The sequence below is a fragment of the Apodemus sylvaticus genome, chromosome 14 (genome assembly GCF_947179515.1).
Source record: "Apodemus sylvaticus chromosome 14, mApoSyl1.1, whole genome shotgun sequence".
Lineage (NCBI taxonomy): Eukaryota > Metazoa > Chordata > Mammalia > Rodentia > Muridae > Apodemus > Apodemus sylvaticus.
In genome coordinates this window covers 33,681,192-33,700,642 of record NC_067485.1, presented here as the reverse complement: position 1 = coordinate 33,700,642, position 19,451 = coordinate 33,681,192, and the positions used below count along the sequence as shown (strand labels likewise).

Genomic DNA, 19,451 nt, shown 5'->3' with positions numbered 1-19,451 from the left:
TGAGCCATCTTCCTGGCCAAATGTTTGCTCTTCATATGTTATTCTACTCTGCACCCTTATCTATCTCCTCTCTTATGCATCTTCATCATCTTGTGTGTGTGTGTGTGTGTGTGTGTGTGTGTGTGTGTGTGTGTGTGTGTGTGCAGGCAGTCCTGGAACTCACTCAGTAGACCAATCTAGCTTCAACTCCTGACTGCTGGGATTAACAGTGCCTGGCTTCATCCTGACTCTTAATTCCTTCTGTATTTTCCATACTTACTTTTCACTTTGGAGCTTTATTGACGGCATTTGACTTTCTAGAAGAAATTAAAAGCAGTTAGTTATCTAATCATTTTATGATTTCTTCATCACACTTTAAAATCCACAAAATCTTTCTCTTGTTTTCTAATTTTTTCTATGGAAATAATTTATTATATGTTTAAGCTCTGGGGTTTCTAGTCCCTTTTCATCCAGACATGCAGTGTAGATTGTTAGTTTCCAACGGCTTGCTAACGTATCTGATCCTGGATTTCATCAATGTTATCTCCATAGACTGTTGTTCTCTGGTGTGTATGGGTGGCGGCGGCAGCATTTAGAGCCTTCCACTGTTGTCATTCTCTTTTGTCTGTGCCTCTTTGTGTCTCTGTTGCCATGGCAGCCCCTCCAAACAGTTTTGTTTGATTATACTCTGGATATTATATTTGAAAAGCAGATTGTAATAATGATTTGAGGCTTCAGGGTATCTCCCCTACTGCAGACAGACATCACTTTAGTTTGCTTCTGCAGGCACCCACAGAGAGCAGACCCAAATCTAGAGTTGGAAATTAGGTTTGTCCAAAGGCTGCAGCACAGATGTGAACTTTTGATGCACACTCTGGGGGTCACACAAAAGCAGTGGAGGAAAATGGGAGTCCTACTCTTGGAGGAACAGACTGTTTCTCTTTGCATTAACAGTGACACTGTCTGCCACTCAGTTCTCATTACCTCCTCTGGACTGGCAAATGCTGCTGAGGCACAGTGGCCAGATTTGCCCCTGAGTTCGCAGTTCCTCTTACATCTTGCAGTAATTCCTCCCATCTTATAGCATCCCATTACTGACTGTGCTTGTTTTCTTGATGTTGTAGTTTTCTTAGGGGTTATATTCAAACACACACACACACACACACACACACACACACACACCCCACATGCTGTATATATAGACATATAAATACCTACAATATGTACTTACAGGGATACAGACATATTTATAAAATATCTGAATCAAAATCTAGTCTGTGATCTGTGACTTAAAAATATGTTTGACCTTTAACAACTTACATGTAGTTTCCTTACAGGTAAAAAGGATTTGAGCAGAGTTGCTTAGACACGTGGGATTTAGTTTCTGGATGATGAACACCATTTAGGATGAAAACAGTAGATTTTCTGGAGGAATGTGTGAGTCACCTTCTCATTACCATGACAAGCACCTTTGATAATAACCAGCCTCTTAAGAGCAAAGGATGATTTGCTCTCAGTCTCTGACTCCTGTCCATGATCACTTGGTCCAGGTGGGAAAACCAGATGGCAAAGGTAAGAAACAGGCAGCAAACCCAAACAGCACACACGGAGACTGAGCAGAGGAAAGGAGAGACAAGACCATTCATCCCCTCAGGAACACACCTCACAATGATCTGATGGCTTTTCTTGACACCCCTAACCCCACACCTCTTAAAAGATCTACCATCTCCCTATCTCCCAGTAACACTATATTGGGGCAATATAAGTGTTGCTATATTAAGACTTGGACCTTTGGGGAACATTCCAGATCCAAACTTAAGCAAACAACCCAAAGGAAGGGCTGCAGAGGCCATGCCTGCTGCTTTTGTCTTTTCTACCACAGCTAGGAGAGCCTAGAGTACAGTCACTGGTATTTGAGTGGCTGAATAGGGAGAAGAGGAAGAAAAGCTTCCTGGTAATCTGCTAAAGGTTTTTTGTTTGTTTGTTTGTTTGTTTGTTTGTTTTTGTTTTCAACTGGTGTGTCCTCACCACATCTACTGTCAGGCCAATTATCTTAATGAATGTAGCCTTAGCTTGCCTGAGACCAGGGAGAAAGACAATGGGCATCATCTGCATTACAGATTCTAACAAATCTTAGGTTTGTTACAATCCACCAATCTCGAGGAAGTTTAAAGTGTAGAATCTCAAAACCCTTCTAAAGGAGTACATCTGACAAAGGGTCATATCAACCTGAGAGTCCCCAACACAACTTCCTTCACATTGCACTAAGCTATCCTATCACCATAGCTACCTGCGTAATGGGGGTCAAGGGGCTTTATCAAAAAACTCAGAGATTAATGAGGACACTGACCCTACAGGGCAGAATCATGGAGAAGGCATGTCTTCACAAAAAGGGGACTTTCAGTTATATTTGTTCCCATGGCACATCTGCTTTTAACCCTGGATTTAACAGCCAAGGATGTCTTCTATTGTGGCTTTCAAAACTATGTAAAAGAAATAGCATTGTTTCATTTTACACATCATGAAAGTATATAGACAGCAATTGTTATTTTGGATGCATAATTATATTAGTCCTTTATGACTTTCAGTTTCTTTCTTTCTTTCTTTCTTTTTGCCTTACTCTAATTTTAGACTGGGAAAAAACTGATTTAGGAAAAACCTGTCAGTACTGTATGTCAATTTCACAGGCTACCTCAGGGTCAGGAAACTATATATTTATTTTATCCTTTGGTCTTTAGACATGACACTGTCGACAGTGACAATAGCATTTTTTTTTCATGTAAAAACAAAATAGACACACCCATGTCAAAAGACATGGATATAAAAAGCCAACAGAGTTGTGCTCTTTCTTACAAAATAAAGTCAAGTTTGGCTTCTGATAGAGGTATTTTTGTCAAAGACAAATGAAAATAATCACTCTTAAAGTCTCAGGGAATGAGATTCTAAGCTCTGCCTTGTATCTCTAAAGACTCCTTCTTCCATGGAGGAACAAACCCGGTCAAGGAAGAGTGCATTAGCTGTGGTATAGTGCCTGATGAAGATAGGGAACAGATGGTCCACTGTAAACTCTTCCTCAGGCAACAATGTGCAGAATGCATCAATGCCTGCCGTGGCAGTGGCTGCCTCTGTTCCCTCCTCATTCACTTCCACGAAGGACTTGTGGACAATTTTTGATATGAAAAGATCTCTGGATCCTGACATGCCAGACAGATCAGCCTTGCTACTGTTAAAGAGATCCTGCAATCCCAGGCAGACCAGGTTGGAGTTGAGGATGTAGTTCTCTTCCATCTTGAACTTGGATAATTTGACATGGACATCGATGTTTTGTAAGTTCTCACATTCTTGCAATGTTTTCCAAAGTTAATTGTTTCTCAGTCTGGAATTAATGTAAGACAGAAAGTAGTTAATTTATACCCCAGTAAGGTACTGTCCCAATGAGCTGACTCATATTTTCCACAACTCAAAGGTTTCATTCAAGTTTTCTACTTAAACAGGTTCCACATACATTTAATTTTATCTGTCAACTGGTGGAATATAGCACCACTATTTTCCAGGACTTTGAGGGTCCAAGTACAAAAATTTTTAATGACACATCTGTTTATCCACATATCTGTTTATCAGTCCATCCATCCATCCATCCATCCATCCATCCATCCATCCATCCATGATCCATTCATCTATCCAATTCTCTCTGCCACACTCATTTATTCCTTCTATTCTACTCCTACTTCAGTTCCACCTATCTGTCCATCTTTCCATTTACTCAGGATTTTAAAAACTCCTATCTCACTGGATCACATAACTGATGGGCTATAAGTGGATAGTGATCCTGATTGCTTAAATGGTACAAGGGGAATTTTGTAAGTTTCTTCTACTTATTCTGACTCCTTCTAAGGTTGTAGTGATTTGTAAACTCCGGTAGAGCTGAAGGAATCTCTAAAAATCCCTGGGTAAAAATAAAAATGGACAAAACGTATGGGACTTAGTGCATTTAAAAGGACAACCAGTTGGCATGGCGGCACACACCCTGTGATCACAGCATTCAGGGTACTGAAGAAGGGATGCAAGTTGAAGGCCAACCGAGGCTGTAAAGCACGACCTTGCCCCTGGAGTAGAGTAGGGCAGAGTGGAGTGGAATAGAGCAGAACATAGACTAGAATAGGGATGCTAATGACACAAACTTTGTGGCATTGTTGTGACCATTGAATAAATTGATAAATGTTGATAAATGTAAAGGTTTGGAACATAGTAAGTACCATGTAAGTATCAAGTATTGTTGATCCTCAGTTAGACCAGAACAGAACCACTTATCTTATGTATACTGACGATTTCTTTCTTGAGATTAAAGCCTCATTTAATTATCAGCCAGAAAACACAATTGACCAATGGACCACATTCATGCCAGTACATACTCTGCACAGTCGAATGACAGGAGGCTCCTTCCTGATTGCAAGTGTAGGCAGGGAAGGAACAAGAGCTAAGCCACAGGGCAGCTTCAGATTGCTAAGAAAAAATTGTAATCTTTACAGTTTTGTCTACTTCTAATCCTGTCAGGAGACAAACAATCTCTAAAAATGTAAATCAATTCTCATTATAATTACTTTAATGGTATTTTAGAGACTTTCTGTGAGAGGCCACTCGTCATTGTGACCTTTACTTTTGAATCTCTAGATGTTACCCATCACAACAATTCACTGTGGAGGCAGCAAATACTGTGACTATTTACACTTTAGGCCTTTAGGCTGGGAGTATGGCTCAGGGACAGATTATGTCCCTAGTCCATGGTACTTGGCCACTGCAAATGATAAATAAAATAATGATGTAATAATAACAGTAACATTAATAATAGTATTACTGAGGCCTCAGACCAGTAACACCTGATGGACTATATTGGCAAAAATGGTCTTGTAGTTGCAAGGAATTTTGGGTAAAGTCTGGGGGTGAACAAGTATTTATGGTTCAGTTGAGAGCCAGTCACCTCCTCAAGACCAGTGATCTCATCCTCAATGTCTTTGGGCATCTGAACGATCATGCTAAGTTCTCTACCTTGGTAAGGCATCTCTAGCACCTTGCACTTCAGGTCCAGAATGTATAAAAAAAATGGAAGATTATTCTTTTGATACATCATCTTCACTATTTTTGTGTCTTTCTGAATGCATAAAACAAAACAAAAGAAAACAAAACAAAATAAAATCACTGAAATTATTTCCACTTGCCTTTTAAAGCAGAGGTGAATTTGGGGTCTTGGGGTAGAGGGCTCATTGGTACAGGCCTGGCTGACCATGGGGGAGGCCCTGTGCTACAACCCCAGCACTCACACACAAACAGCCAAGAACATCCCAGGATGATGGTGTCATCTGACTTTATTCACTGGGAATGGAGCATCTGCTGTGTCCTCCCACATTCCCTTGAAGTAGATGGCATTCACTAGCACAAGTTTGGTCATGCTGTTCACCACACCCACAGTCAACAGTTCTGGGTTGAAGTAAGCTTTTTTAAAGGTCCATATTGGAATTCCAAATTTAAAGCAACAATTTATTAACTTAAACATAGACTTCAAACTTTATTTTGTTTTAACTCAGTGTTAGGAAAGACTCACTTGTCCAATTTTTATTTTAAGTATGACAAATTGTGAGACCCAATAGGATCCTGTCTAGTGTTGCATGACTTTCATGTCCATCCTTGGAATAGGAAGAAATATCCTTGAAGTCAGTGAAATGTCTTCAAGGTTTAAAACAAAAACGCTCTCCATTCTGGGAGGAAACGGTAACCATTATTTTGTGAACGGCTATTTATTTCCAAAAATGAAACAATATTCCTTAGTGGAAATGTTTTGGTCACTGGTGAATAATGTCTTCAAATCTGCTAAGTAGGAGACTGTTGTTTTGAAAAGGGCTTTGAACAAATGTCCAAGAGATAGAAGATGTCTAGGATAAGTCCATTGAAACAGATGCCACTCTCCCCACAGTCAGATACACTGCTGGGAACTGATGGAATTCCAGACAGGATCCCTGGGTGCTATCTCTCACAGAAACAAGACAGAGGACAGAGTCATTACACAGCTGAATTGAACCCAGAGGGTGAGTCACTCCCTGTCCACTACTTCCGAGTTACTGGACAAGATGGTGGCCAAAAATATCATGACAGCAACAGTTTCTACATACTGACTTCATGGTTCCCTGAGGTTTCACATCTCATTTTTTCCCATATGAGTATTAAACACTTTTAGACAGGCATTTTTATTGATTTTATTCTGTTTTAATGTTGGTTTTAGCTTTAAAGTGTACTTTAGGGGAACCCATAGGTACTTGACTACTTCCATTAAATCATGTCTGTATTTCTCCACTAATAAAATTCTGACAGCTTTTTAAAAAAGATTTATTTATTTTATATATGTGAGTACAATGTTGCAGTCTTCAGACACACCAGAAGTGGGCTATAGATCCCATTACAGATGGTTGTGAGCTACCATGTGGCTTCTGGGAATTGAGCTCAGGACCTTTGGAAGATCAGTCAGTGCTCTTAACCACTGAGCTATCTTTCCAGACTCCAAAGTTCTGACATCTTAAGTTGTCCCTTATTCTAGAGAATAGAATCTGAGTGTCAGTGCACATAAGCTAGGATTTGGGAAGTTGTGGAAGTGAGACAGGAGATGCAAGTGAGAGAGTGCAGGGGTGTGAGGGTCTGTGCGCAATGGTTCTGCTATGGCTCAGAGGAGTCCCCAAAAGCCCCTTTCTTAAAGGGATGGTCTATGGTCCATCCTGCATTGGAAGAGAGAGGAACCTTTAAAATGTAGGTCCTAGGTAGGGGTCTACCTACCTATAGATCATTGGGAAATATGATTTTTTTAAATTTATTTTTATTTTGAGACAGGGTCTTCCTATGTGTGCTCAAGGCAATCCTCCTGCCTTAACCTCCCAAGTGCTGGAATTGTAGGTCTTCATCATCAGTCTTACCTTGGAGAAGGCTTGCTGGTATTGAAAATGGTTGTGAGATACTGGCCTCTCCCTCTTTCTTTTTATTCCCCAGTGAGGTGAACAGGCCTCCTCTGCTGTGCTGACTTAACAAGGGGCACAGTGCTGCCACGGGGCTAAAACAGTAAGGTCAATCATTAATAAAACAAAACCTGGCCGGGCAGTGGTGGCGCACGCCTTTAATCCTAGCACTTGGGAGGCAAAGGCAGACGGATTTCTGAGTTTGAGGCCAGCCTGGTCTATAGAGTGAGTTCCAGGACAGCCAGGGCTACACAGAGAAGCCCAGTATTGAAAAAACAAAACAAAACAAAAAAACCCTCAAAAAATAAAACAAAACTACAACACTGTGAGTCAAAATCAGCCTTTTCTCTACAAGCTGATTATGTCAGGTGTGGACTACAGAAGGGAAACTGACTCTAGAGCCAGCACTGCTAAGCCTCTTACTTTCTGTTTGACCTTTGACCCACTGGTTTATCTCCTTCCTTGCATCCTCAGAGGCATGTTGAAAATCCACAGGAGCCAAGTCAGCATTAGCATCATATATTTTCTGGGTTGAAGCCAAGAACTCCTATTTTAAATAAATGAAGTGTCATGAATAATGTGTACTCCCTGCAGAAGTTTTCAAAAGTCCCCAAAAGAAAATAAGAAAGTCCTAACCTAGGCCTCCCCACATATATGTGTGGGAGGTGTGCAGCTTGGTTCATGTGGGTCCTGAACAATTGGACCAGGGGCTATCCCAAAAGATGTTGCCTGTATGTGAGATGTGTTCTTCTAGCTGGGCTGCCAGGTCTGGCCTCAGTGGGAGAGGAAAGGCCTAGCCTCAAGGAGACTAGGAGTGCCAGGTGGCGGGGAGCATGACCAAGGACCAGACCAACTCACTCTGAGGAGAAGGGGATGGGGAGGGATAGTGGGAGGGGGTAACCAGGAAGGGGGAGTGAGCAGGATGTAAAGGGAATAAGTAAAATAAATAAGTAGATAGATAGATAGATAGATAGATAGATAGATAAATGATAACAACACTTCTAAGCTTTATACTTTTTTATTGTGCTGAAAACCACACAACAGTAAATTTACTGTCCTAATACTGTTTAATTTTTCTTCCTTCCTTCCTTCCTTCCTTCCTTCCTTCCTTCCTTCCTTCCTTCCTTCCTTCCTCTCTCTCTCTCTCTCTCTCTCTCTCTCTCTCTCTCTCTCTCTCTCTCTCTCTCTCTCTCATTTCTTTTCTTTCCTTTTTGTCTTCGTTTTGTTTTTTGAGACAAGGTTTCTCTATATACCAGCCCTGGCTGTTCTGAAAATCACTTTGCACACCAGGTTGGCCTCAAACTCACCGAGATCTTCCTACTTCTGTCTCCCATATGCTGCATCCTAGTCATCTTTGAGGGTTACAGTGTCCTATTGCCAAGTATATCCCTTTATATAACATTTCTGTTGTTAATACAAAGGCTACTCATTTTTTTGAATTTCACATTAATATTTTCATAATTGAATAAATATTGATTATACTTCATGTGGCTTTTCAGACCCACTTTTGCTGTGTGTGCTTGTGTGTGTATACATGTGCATGTGTGCATGTGCACACACACACTTGCATATGTATAGGGTGTATATGTGTACATATGTGTATATTGCTGTGCATATTTGTGCATTTTGAAGCCCAGAGAAAATGTCAGGTATCTTACTTTTACTTTCTGCCTTATTCCTTTAAAACAAGGTCTCCCAGGGAACCTGCCTAGTCTGGTGGTCCACAAACCCAAGGGGTCCTCACAGCTCTGTTCCCCACAGGGCCGGGGCTACAGGAGAGTATAGAGCCACGTCTGGCATTTTTCATGGGTTCTGGGATCCAAACTCAGCTTCTCAGGCCTGCACAGGAAGCTCTCTTCCCCACGGAGCCAAGACATCCAGGAAGGATCCTTTCATTAGAAAGACCATGAGATCAAAGTCCCACATGCATTCTCTGCTGTTTTTATGAATGGCCTGCGACATGGCTGTGCCTAGAAGAGTCTGTGTCACTTCCAGAAGTTTCAGAATGTGAAGCACTAGGTACTTACAGCAAGGACATTGTAGGTTTTCTCTCCATACAGTCTGTTAGCAAGCTTCAGAGTGTGAGATGCTCCACGCCTGCTCACTTCAGTGTTCAGGCTTTGAAACCATGAATGAACGTCCCCGACAGAGTCGAAATGAAAGATCTAAAGGAAAGACATCATTCTTTATACAATCATTTGTTTTGAAGTTATGAAGTGCTTCCCTCATGTCTACTTCCACCTATTTCCTGTTGGATAGCAAGTAGCTGCAGCCTAGTATTTTTATTAACACATCATTGGCACAGCAAATAAAATGGAACCAGAAATGTACAACTCAGTGAGACATTATAATTAGACACAGCTTCTAAATAATTTTTAATAGTTCCGCAAATGTGAATGGTTAACATATTAAATATTTATATTTGAACTCTTTTTCCAAAAAGGATTTAAATGTTGTGGTCATGTTTCTATTCTGTGCCATATATGTTTCCTTATAAAAATAAAAAATCTCAGAAATAAATAAATAGTGTAAATAAGACTCATTTCTTCTCTGAGATCCAAAAGGTGGGACTGATTTCTTTGGTTATCTTACTCATGTCCACAGCTCATTCCCTTGAAAAATAACTTCCTTAAGTTTGTTCTGGTGAGAGTTTAATTCCTCATCTGTTAGTTGTAAGTCACGAGACCTCTGACGGTTGTGTGAGGTCTAGGCTGGTTAAGACACAAAGGACAAAAACCACACAGGGTCCAGAGTCCTTGCTACTCTCTGAGCTGTGCTTGCGAGATTGCTATGTGGACTGAAATGGGGAGGGAAAGGCTTGAAACTCTTGTTTCCCGAAACTGTCAGCTGTAAAAGCCTGAACACTGAAGCAAACATAACCTGTGAGAAGCACCGAGCAGCAGGTGCAGAGTAGCCAATCAGGTCACTTCTCCCACTCCAGTCTAGACTTCCAGAGGTGGCAGAATTCCTCTCTCAGAATTCAGGAACATCAGGAGTAGAAGTCCCCTCCACATCCATTAAGGAAGACTAGGCAGCTGTGGGGAGGGAGGCAAAAGTGACCTGTTGTCTCCCAGGAGTGGGCTGAGAGGATGTGGGACCTGTCCAACAGGCTACAGGCACTTCCTAATCTCTCCTCCTGCAGAGCCACAGCCTCAGATTTAGAGGCCCTCAATCCACCATTCTCCATCCACTATTGGATTAAAACCTTGGACACATCTCTTCCACATCAAACTAAAACTAGAATTGATCAGCAGAGTCGATCATTAACTCCACACACTCGGTTTTATTCTCCCTTGAAGTGTCTTACCTGTAAATATTGTTTCTTATCTTTGTTCAGAATATAAAGGAAGAATCCTACTGAGAATTCTTCAGAGAAAAGGCCTCTCCACCCATCTTGGGTTTAGCAGTAAGATACTCCCCTTCTGCATACTATAAAGGCTACAGCTGGTTCTGCCCACTCCATCCTAGGTCAGCTGCAAATGATCCAGACCTGCTAAGCAAGGGGCAAGGTCCCCAGGTAAGGTCAGTGAAGGGAAGTGGCCAGACCTCTCCACAGCTTCTCCAGGAACCAGATTGCTCCCAGTAACTCCCTCTCACCCAAGAGGTGACCAGGAAATGCCCTGTGGATCCCCAGCTACACTACACTCCAGCCCTCAGGTGTTAGGGAGGAAGGTGATCCTAGCCACAGTTTTTCTGTCTCTCAGCTTTCGTTTTCTTTTTATTTTCTTTTATTTTATTTTCTATATTCTTTGTTTACATTCCAAATGGTTTCGTTTTGAATCTTTTATCTGAGAAGCAGTGCCCTGCTACTCCATGGGGTCAATCCTAGCAGCAGGGCGGCTGGGAGGGAAGCTGGTGAGATCCTAGATCCTCAGTAAGGATAGCTCAATGTGGCCCAGGTAGCTAAACAACCAGAGACAGGCAGCTGTGATTGTCCTGTACCTGGACAAACTGGAGCTCTGAGTTTGGGACCCAGATGGATTAGCAGATGCCCCCCAAGCAGGGCTTGCTTACCCACCGCAGGGGACAGCTCCTTTGCAAAGGGGATACAGGAAAGTCTACCTCTTCCCTGTCACTCACAGCCTGACTAGGGAGAGTGAGTGGCAATCACAAACTTGCATATTCCACTCACTCCAGCTGAGACTGCAGCCTTGACCTCAGGCATGGAGAACTGAATCCACAGAGAACTAAAATGGTAGCATTGTTATCTTTACCAGAATTCACATGTATGCAGAGTAGGTGCTTGTGGTTTTCTGGATTCATTGCCCACATGAACTACAACTTGACATCCCACATAAGGAGAGAGATGTGTGAACTCCAGACAGAAGTCTGTGTAGTGTGGGCACTATGCCAGGGCCACCAGCATGGTCCCTCTTCAGACACCTGTCTGGAAGATTAGAGTCATAGGCACCCTAGGCCCTGGTCCAGTACTATTGAAGTCTGGCCCATGCTCTCGTGCCTGGAGGAGTATTCTTGCCCTCTTGGGAAAAATGGTTGGGAGCAGGATTAACCAACTGCAGGTCCTGGGGATGGATAGCAATGTTGAGGTAGGCCTTGCTGGTGCTGTAGCTGGCAGTGCTGATCTCCCCTCTACTGCAGCCTTCACCATGGAGCAGCTGAGTTCAGCCAACACCCTCTTCGCCCTGGAGCTGTTCCGCACCCTGAATGAGAGCAGCCCCACAGGAAACATCTTCTTCTCTCCCTTCAGCGTCTCTTCTGCTTTGGCCATGGTCTTCCTGGGGGCCAAAGGCAGCACTGCAGCCCAGCTCTCTAAGGTGAGCAGAAGCAAACCTGGGCAGCTCTCCCTCCCATCTCCATGCTAACATCCGTGCCTCAGAGCTCATCTGGTGTGTTTTCAAAGCCATGGTGAACTGGGTTCAGTAGCTCCTCACGGTGCAGTCAGACATTCAGGAATGGCCCCCATGAAAACCCAGGTGTCCTTTCACTACCAGCTTCTTCTGCACTTAGGGCAGAGTCTCTGTTCAGCTGGGGACACAGAGCGAAGAAAGACAATGGTTCTTGGAGCCTCCTCCTTGCCCCTTCTCCTCTCACCACTTTTCTCTCCTCACCCCATGGCCCAGTGCAGTCTACTGGCCATGCTTATCCCACATGGAACAGGCATGACCTCATCTTATTCACTTCCTTGACCAGTAGAGCCCAGTAGGGGAAGTCACATTCTATACAAACTTGACAGCCCTGGCAGTGTTGCCTATTATCAGTAATGACCAGGTGGCCCTGCTGGTACTGGTGGAACTGGGCACCTGGCATCCCTTGCTTCCAGTAGCCACCACTGGGATTCCTTGAAGGATGACATAAGAGGAGGCATCATTGCCAGAGCAGAGTCAGAGCCCCCATCCGGGGCACTGGAGGACCAGAGCTACAAGGAACCCTGAGATGTGCACTGTAAAGGGCAGAGGTGGGGGAATGGCTGGTACCCCAAAGCATGGCGGCCAGGCATCTGTCCCGTCCACCTTTACACCCAGGCTCAGTGTCCCTCACACTGCGGCAGGGCACTTCCTTCTGCTGGAAGTGCTGGGCCTGATGTCCATGTGCCCTAGTCAGAAGGTGTCATCCCACTAGCAGGTCTTGTGATGCCCCATCTTCATTACTGTTGGAGCCATGACCCATTCTGCAATAAGTCCATTGATCTGAGAGTGGCAGGGTGTGCCGACTTACCATGTTTCATGGGAGTGAGTTCACTGTCATGGAAGGAAAATTATTGTTCCCAGTGAAGGAAGTCCCCTAAGATCTAAACGCATACAACATTGTTCTTTTAAGTGTGGTCATGAAGTCCCAGTCTCCACACAAGTGACCTGTGTATGTTCCCATTGGACAGAAAGTTGTTGCCAATGGTCCTCGCTCCCACCCAGGAATCCTTAGACAGTCAATTCATCCAGCTGCCACACTGACCAAGTGTCCAGACTATTAACAATGACACCATAGTCAGTCAAAATGTATCTGGATGTGCTGGCAGAGGTGGCCAGCATGACCCTCATGATGCAGGGCCTGCTGGGTACATTATATCCAAACTAGGTAAGTGGACAGCCCAAGAGTGTCCAGATGGCAGCTGTGTCCAGGGCACCCTCTTCATTGCAGGTTTACAGAGCCACCAGTGGCCACGCCTCTGAATCCTGGACCCTGAGCCACAGAAGGAGTGACAGCCTCCACTAGAGGTCACTCTGGTGACTTGCTGGTAAGCCAGCCATTAGCCTGTAGAACCTGCTGGTCCTTTGGTATTCACCTGGGCCCACGTTTTAATATATCATTTCATTCAACAACTGAATTCTGTTGTGCTTGTCTATTTAGGCCAATTGTGTGAAATATCAAAATACCCAAGAATGAGAGGATTATAACAACAAAAAATTGTCTTGTAGGTCTGAAAGCTGAGAAGTCCAAGTTGCCAGAGAATTTGTTATCTGCTCTCAATATCTGGTGAAGACAGTGAGATGGTTGGTTCAGTGGTTCAAGGCACTGGTCACCAAGGCTGGTGACCTCGGTGTGAAGCTTGGGACCCACAAAGCTGAAAAAAAGAGTTGAGCCCAGAAAGTTGTCCTCTGACATCTGTGCAGGTGCCCCAGCATGCAGCCATGCCTGTGCACACCTAAGAATAATAATAAAAAAAAAAAACTACCTTGTTGCTGTACCCTCAACAAGTGAGGAAAGTGAAATAAAAAACAAACAAACAAAACAAAAAACAAAAAGGCTAAATGCATCTTGTATAAGGTCACAGTCTCGCTCACAAGGGACTTGTTTAAATACTGGTAGAGGATTAACTTTCAATATGAAATTTTGGAACAACATTCAAACCTCAGTATCCCACCCACCAGCCCTGCTCTCCTCAAACTTCTGTCTGCTATAGGTAGGATATGGTTTGAACGTGTCTCCTGAGCACTCATGTGTTGGATAAAAGACTCAATGTGAGGTACCAGAAGATAGAAACTTCGTGTGTGGTGTTCGGGAGGTGGGGGCTTTGAGAAGTGATTAAGATTACACAAGGTTCTCAGATGGGGACCCCTGACTGAATACGGGAATATCATCCTCATGACCACTAGGTAGCGCACACGCCCCCGGGTCTTAAGGACTATAACTCCAGTGCTTGTGGCTTTTCTAGGTGCCTGCTATACTTCATCTAATAGCTCTGCAGCTCTGAAATCTGGGAGGAAACCCAACCTTCATCTCTGTGAAATACTGTTCTGGTGGGAGCTCAGCAGAGGCACAAAACCTGGCTCCAACGGACAGAGCCTTTTGTTGTCTCCTCCTCTGCCTCCATTTTATAAGACAGAGAGAGACGAAAAGAGATACATATGGGCTCCCAATTTTTCTGTTTGGTTGGTTGGTTGGTTTTGATTTGTTCTGTGATGCCTTACACTTCCTGGGAAGGCTATTTCAGATGCCAGGCTGTGAACCTGGAGAATTCATAGTTATCCAGCCACAAGTCTTTTATTATAATAATATAAATGGGTATAGTCCTTTTCACATACAAAATATATTCATTCAATGCTACTCAGCTTTATTCTAGTATTACCAAAATCAGATATGAAGCTCAAAATATTATTCTTAGGAAGCCTGTGAAATTGAACAATCTAGTTTCTTCCAAAATAAGGTTCAGCTTAAGACAGAATTTCCTTTTTAAAAATCAGTGACAGGCAAGAAAAAAAGTGGTGGGCGCTATAAACTTCCAAAGCTCAGCATTACAAGCACTCTGACGGCTTGAGGCTTGAGAATACCCCATCACACCTGTCTGGTCCACCTCCTGGACACACACTCAGAGAGGGCAGGGTAGTTGGTTGTCCACGACTCTGGCGGACCTCATCCCCAGGACCACAAGGTGGCGCGCACGCAGACCTCTTACAGGCTGAGTCCAGTGCTTGTGGCTTTCCCAGGCAGCAGCTGTACTTAATCATTCTTCACCCCCTCCCAGTCCCCAGCAGGGATCTTGGAAGATGTCCACCTTTAGTTCTGGGAAACCTCTTCCTGGAGGGAACTTTGCACTGGCACAGCCCCTGGCCCGAATAGCGATGATTCTGTCCTAGATCCACTTCGGCAGCCAATCTCTGCCTAGGACCCGCCTCCCTGGAAATCTATGTGATTGCTGAACACTTCCATTCTGCATTTTAGGAGCACGGATTACCACGAGTAACTGAAGCCATGAAGAGGGAGACTCCTGCACTCAGTTACCGCTGCTGCCGCAGCCCGAGAGCAGAAGTGATTTACTCTTAGCCTGTCCTGATCTTCACACATGCTGCCCATCCAGGACTCTGGATTCTCACAGATACCGTGAAAGCCTTTGCTTTACACTTTGAAAGCATTTTCAATTAGCTTGTTCTCCTACTTAGAAACTGTCTTGAGGTGACTGGTGACACTTTAAATTAATGAGGAATTGTAAGTCTAACAACAGAGTTTTACGAAATAGTAAAATGTGATTAACTTTTAAACATTTTTGTTTTGAATCTATTATTATTATTATTATTATTATTATTATTTACTTATTCATTTTGCATCCTGCTTACTAGCCCCCTCCTGGACTTGAACTTTTCTTTTTATTTTCTTTTTTATCTTTCGAGGCAGTCTCTCTGGCTGTCCTAAAACTACCTCTGTAGAGCAGGCTAACCTCCAAATCTCTTTTTTAAACTTTTAAACTTAGCCTCTATAATGCAAACTAATATCTGTCACTATTCCATTCTCATACATATATATTATCTTACTTTGCTCAAATCAACTCCAGCTTTACTGGCTCTTGACCCATTCCATGAGAACATGCGTCCCCCTCCCCAACAGTCACACTTACATCTTTGAAAAAAATCTGGGTTCCACATTGAAGGATTTGTGAAGGGGCTTTAGCTAGCCTGACAATGGGAAACATGAATCAGGCCTTGCTCTTTGCCCCCATTTCCTGTCCTTGCTAAAAATGCTTAGATTGCATTCCTAAATACATACATAAGCACATACACACATACATATTTCATGGATGGAGCGAAGCTCCAACAACTTTATTTTTTCTCTTATAGCTTATATATCAAAATTTTTTCAAGCAGTATAAAATTACAATTGTGATTATGTTCTAGTTTTCTTCTAGTGGATGACTGTAAATAAAAAGTGTGGTCCCTAATGCCTTTACAAAATAAACAGTACGTAGCACAGGTAAAACATTTTCAAGTTGAGCTTTGAATGCCAGGGACTTCTGGCTTTCTACGAAAAGGAATGAAAAAAAAAAAAAAAGCACAACCAAATGTCCAGGCAGTCCTCTTTCAATCAGCATAAGACGAAGTTCCTCTGCTCTAGTTCTCAAAAAAGGAGCCTGATGGTCCTCAATCATTTTCCTCAAACTTAGTCCAGTTGGCACAGTCTCACTTTGAAACTCTGTATAGGTCTGGTATGGATCACGTTTATTAATAAACATGATAAACACAATAAATATTAATAAACCACGGCATGGCCAGAGACGTCTATCAGGAATAACCAGAGAAACACCCATCACATTGGAAACCCCAGTAGTATTTAAAAGTTTTTTTATGGAGGTGTGCAAAGCCATGGCTCCGCACTTACACTCACCAGCAGGGCAGACAGGTACACTTGCTCAGAGGAAGAGGGAGCTAAAAAGACAGATTTACAATGAGAATTTTGCATGTGGCAAAGTTACTACCCATCCTCTGGGTCAACTGGCATGCCTGTCAGTGTCTATTAAATACAAGAAGCCAATCACTGGGCAAGAAGGAGGCGGGACTTCCGGGTCTGAGAGAAGAAGAGGGAAGGCAGGAGGAAGGGACTTCTTTTTGAACGATGGGGGCAAGGCAACCGAGATGTAGGCCAGGGACTGTTAGTTTGGGTGGAAGAATCCACCAGGATCTGCCACCAGAAGATTTCTAACCTAGAACAGCTGGTGAATTTAGGATTCTGCATTCCATGCCCAGTGATTGTGTTATCTGTTGATTCTAAACTGAGATTGTCAGGTGTTTTCCATCTCCCAGTGATTCATCTGAGCACCAGGGAGAGGTAACTGCACAGAGCATTGGGTTGGTGAAATTGCACCCCCAAATAGCTGTGGAAATTTGCAAATGCTGAGCAGGTTTGGAAGCAGTCAGCTGTGGGGAGGAGAGAAAGATTTCGGAAATCTGGAGAGACAGAGTCGGCTTTGGTGGGGCAGGCTTTGGCAAAGGGAAGTATGCAGTCTTGGGTTATGTGCCAGGTTGGGAACAGACAAGAGACCACCCATGTGGATTAGGTCGCTTTAGTTAGATACCAACCCAGCATGTTAGCTCTCCTAGGTGGCTCATGGTTCCTCAGCCCTGCCTGGTAAATTCATATCGCAGTATAGACTCTGTCACAGAATATAGCACAATCTTTAATAATGAAGTAGCTATGATTTAGACAGCCACCCTGGTAACATGGATTGGGAAGCTGATCCTCAGTTTACCGATGTTGGGTTCTGAAGAGAGCTGTTACATCGTCATATGGAATCCACCCTCATGAATGGATTAATCTCTTGCTTTCCACAGCCTGCTTTTGGCTTCCAGTTTTCCACCATGAAAAGATTTCAGAAGGCTGTGACCTGACACAGCCTCCAGAACCCTGTAAATCCAACTTTTAGAATCATGTACCTGTGGATCAGGTTTCTGCTTGTTAGGAGTAATCCATTCTGAGTTAATCTGCTATTGAAGCCTAAAATGGACTAAGAAAGAAATGGCTTTATGCCTAGTCTCAGGTCATTTATAACCTCTCCCACTAGAATATGGTTGGCCCCAGGGCCTCCTAAGCCTGTGGCTTGCCCAGAAGGCACTTATGTGTGCCAAGATGCCTTTGTCGCTTACCTTCATTCACCTCCCAAATAAACCCGGAGGAAGCAAGACACCTTTTGAAATAAACCCACACACCCATAGACACTTGATCTTTGACAAAGAAGCCAAAACCCAAAAGTAGAAAAAAAAAAACAAAAAACGCATCATCAATAAATGGTGCTGGTCTAACTGGAAGTCTTCATTTAGGAGGATGCAAATTGATTCATTCTTATATCCTTGTTCAAAGCTCAAGCCCAAGTGGATCAAGGACCTCCACATAAAACCAGATATGATAAATCTAATAGAAGAGAAAGTGGGAAAGAACCTCGAACGCATTGGTACAGGGGAAAATTTCCTGAACAGAATTCCAATGGCTCAGGCTCTAAGTCCAACAATTGACAAATGAGGCCTCATGAAACTGCAAAACTTCTGTAAGGCAAAGGATACTGTCAATAAATAGGACAAAACAACAACCTATGGATAAGGAAAAGAATTTTACCAACCCTACATCTGATTGAGGGCTGATATCCAAAACATACAAAGAACTCAAAAGTTAGACTCCAGAAAACCAAATAACCCAACTTAAAAAATGTACAGAGCTAAACAAAGAATTCTCAACTGGGGAATCTTGAATGGCAGAGAAACACCTAAGGAAATGTTCAACATCCTTAATCATCAGGGAAATGCAAATCAAAATGACCGTGAGATTCCACCTCACACCAATCAGAATGGCTAAGATAAAAACAAAACAAAACAAAAAGAACCCTCAAGTGACAGCACATGCTGGCCAGGATGTAGGGATAGAGGAACAGTCCTCCATTGCTGGTGGGATTGAGAGCTGGTACCATCACTCTGGAAATCAGTTTGAAGCTGAAAACAATCCAGATGTTCCTCGGTAGAAGAACAGATACAAAAAAATGTGGTACATTTACACAATGGAGTAATATTCGGCTATTAAAAATTATGACTTCATGAACTTTGTTGGCAAATGGATGAAACTAGAAAATACCCTGAGTGAGATAACCCAGACTCTAAAGTACATACATAGTATGTACTCAATGATAAGTGGATATTAGCCCAAAAGCTCAGAATATCCACAATAAAACTCACAGACCATATGAAGCTTAACAAGAAGGAAGGCCAAAGTGTAGATGCTTCAAAGCCACCTAGAAGGGGGAACAAACTAATCATGGTAGGCAGAGGAAGGGAGGAATTTGGGTTGGAGAGGGGAGGGGGAAGAAAAAAAGGGGAACAGAATCAGGTGTGGGAAGAGACAAGAGAGTGGAGAGGGCCAGGAGAAGGAATGGAAATAAGTAGCAGTGGGGAATGGGGGAACTGGAGGGACCACTACAAAGTCCCAGATGCAAGGAATTCAAGAGGCTCCCAGTAGCCAACAGGGATGACATTTGCCAAAATACCCAACAGCAGGGAGATAGAACCTGAAGAGACAGCCTCCAGTAGATAGATAGACATGGCCCCCACTGTAGGGATGGGGCCATCCACCTATCAAAAGATTTTTAATCCAGAATTGTTTCTGTCTAAAGGAAATGATGGGACAAAAGTGGAGCTGAGGCTGAAGGAAAGGCTATCTTGACGTCTCCCCACTATGCAATCCATTCCATCCACAGACACCAAACTCTGCTGCTAGCCACTTTTGCTGATGCCAAGAAGCACTTACTGACAGGAGCTTGGTATGGCTGTT

General features: G+C 43.2%; 2 protein-coding genes across 3 annotated transcripts in view; both read right to left on the bottom strand.

The window, feature by feature from the left end:
• Window positions 1-19,451, bottom strand: part of LOC127664689 (leukocyte elastase inhibitor A) — a 230,165-nt gene that overhangs the window by 56,000 nt on the left and 154,714 nt on the right. The window lies entirely within an intron of this gene.
• Window positions 2,899-19,451, bottom strand: part of LOC127664533 (leukocyte elastase inhibitor A-like) — a 62,214-nt gene continuing 45,661 nt past the window's right edge. Inside the window, 6 exon segments of the mRNA XM_052156602.1 lie at window positions 2,899-3,327; window positions 3,329-3,355; window positions 4,958-5,128; window positions 5,342-5,454; window positions 7,383-7,521; window positions 9,002-9,139. Of these exon segments, the coding sequence (XP_052012562.1) occupies window positions 2,899-3,327; window positions 3,329-3,355; window positions 4,958-5,128; window positions 5,342-5,454; window positions 7,383-7,521; window positions 9,002-9,139 (1,017 nt within the window).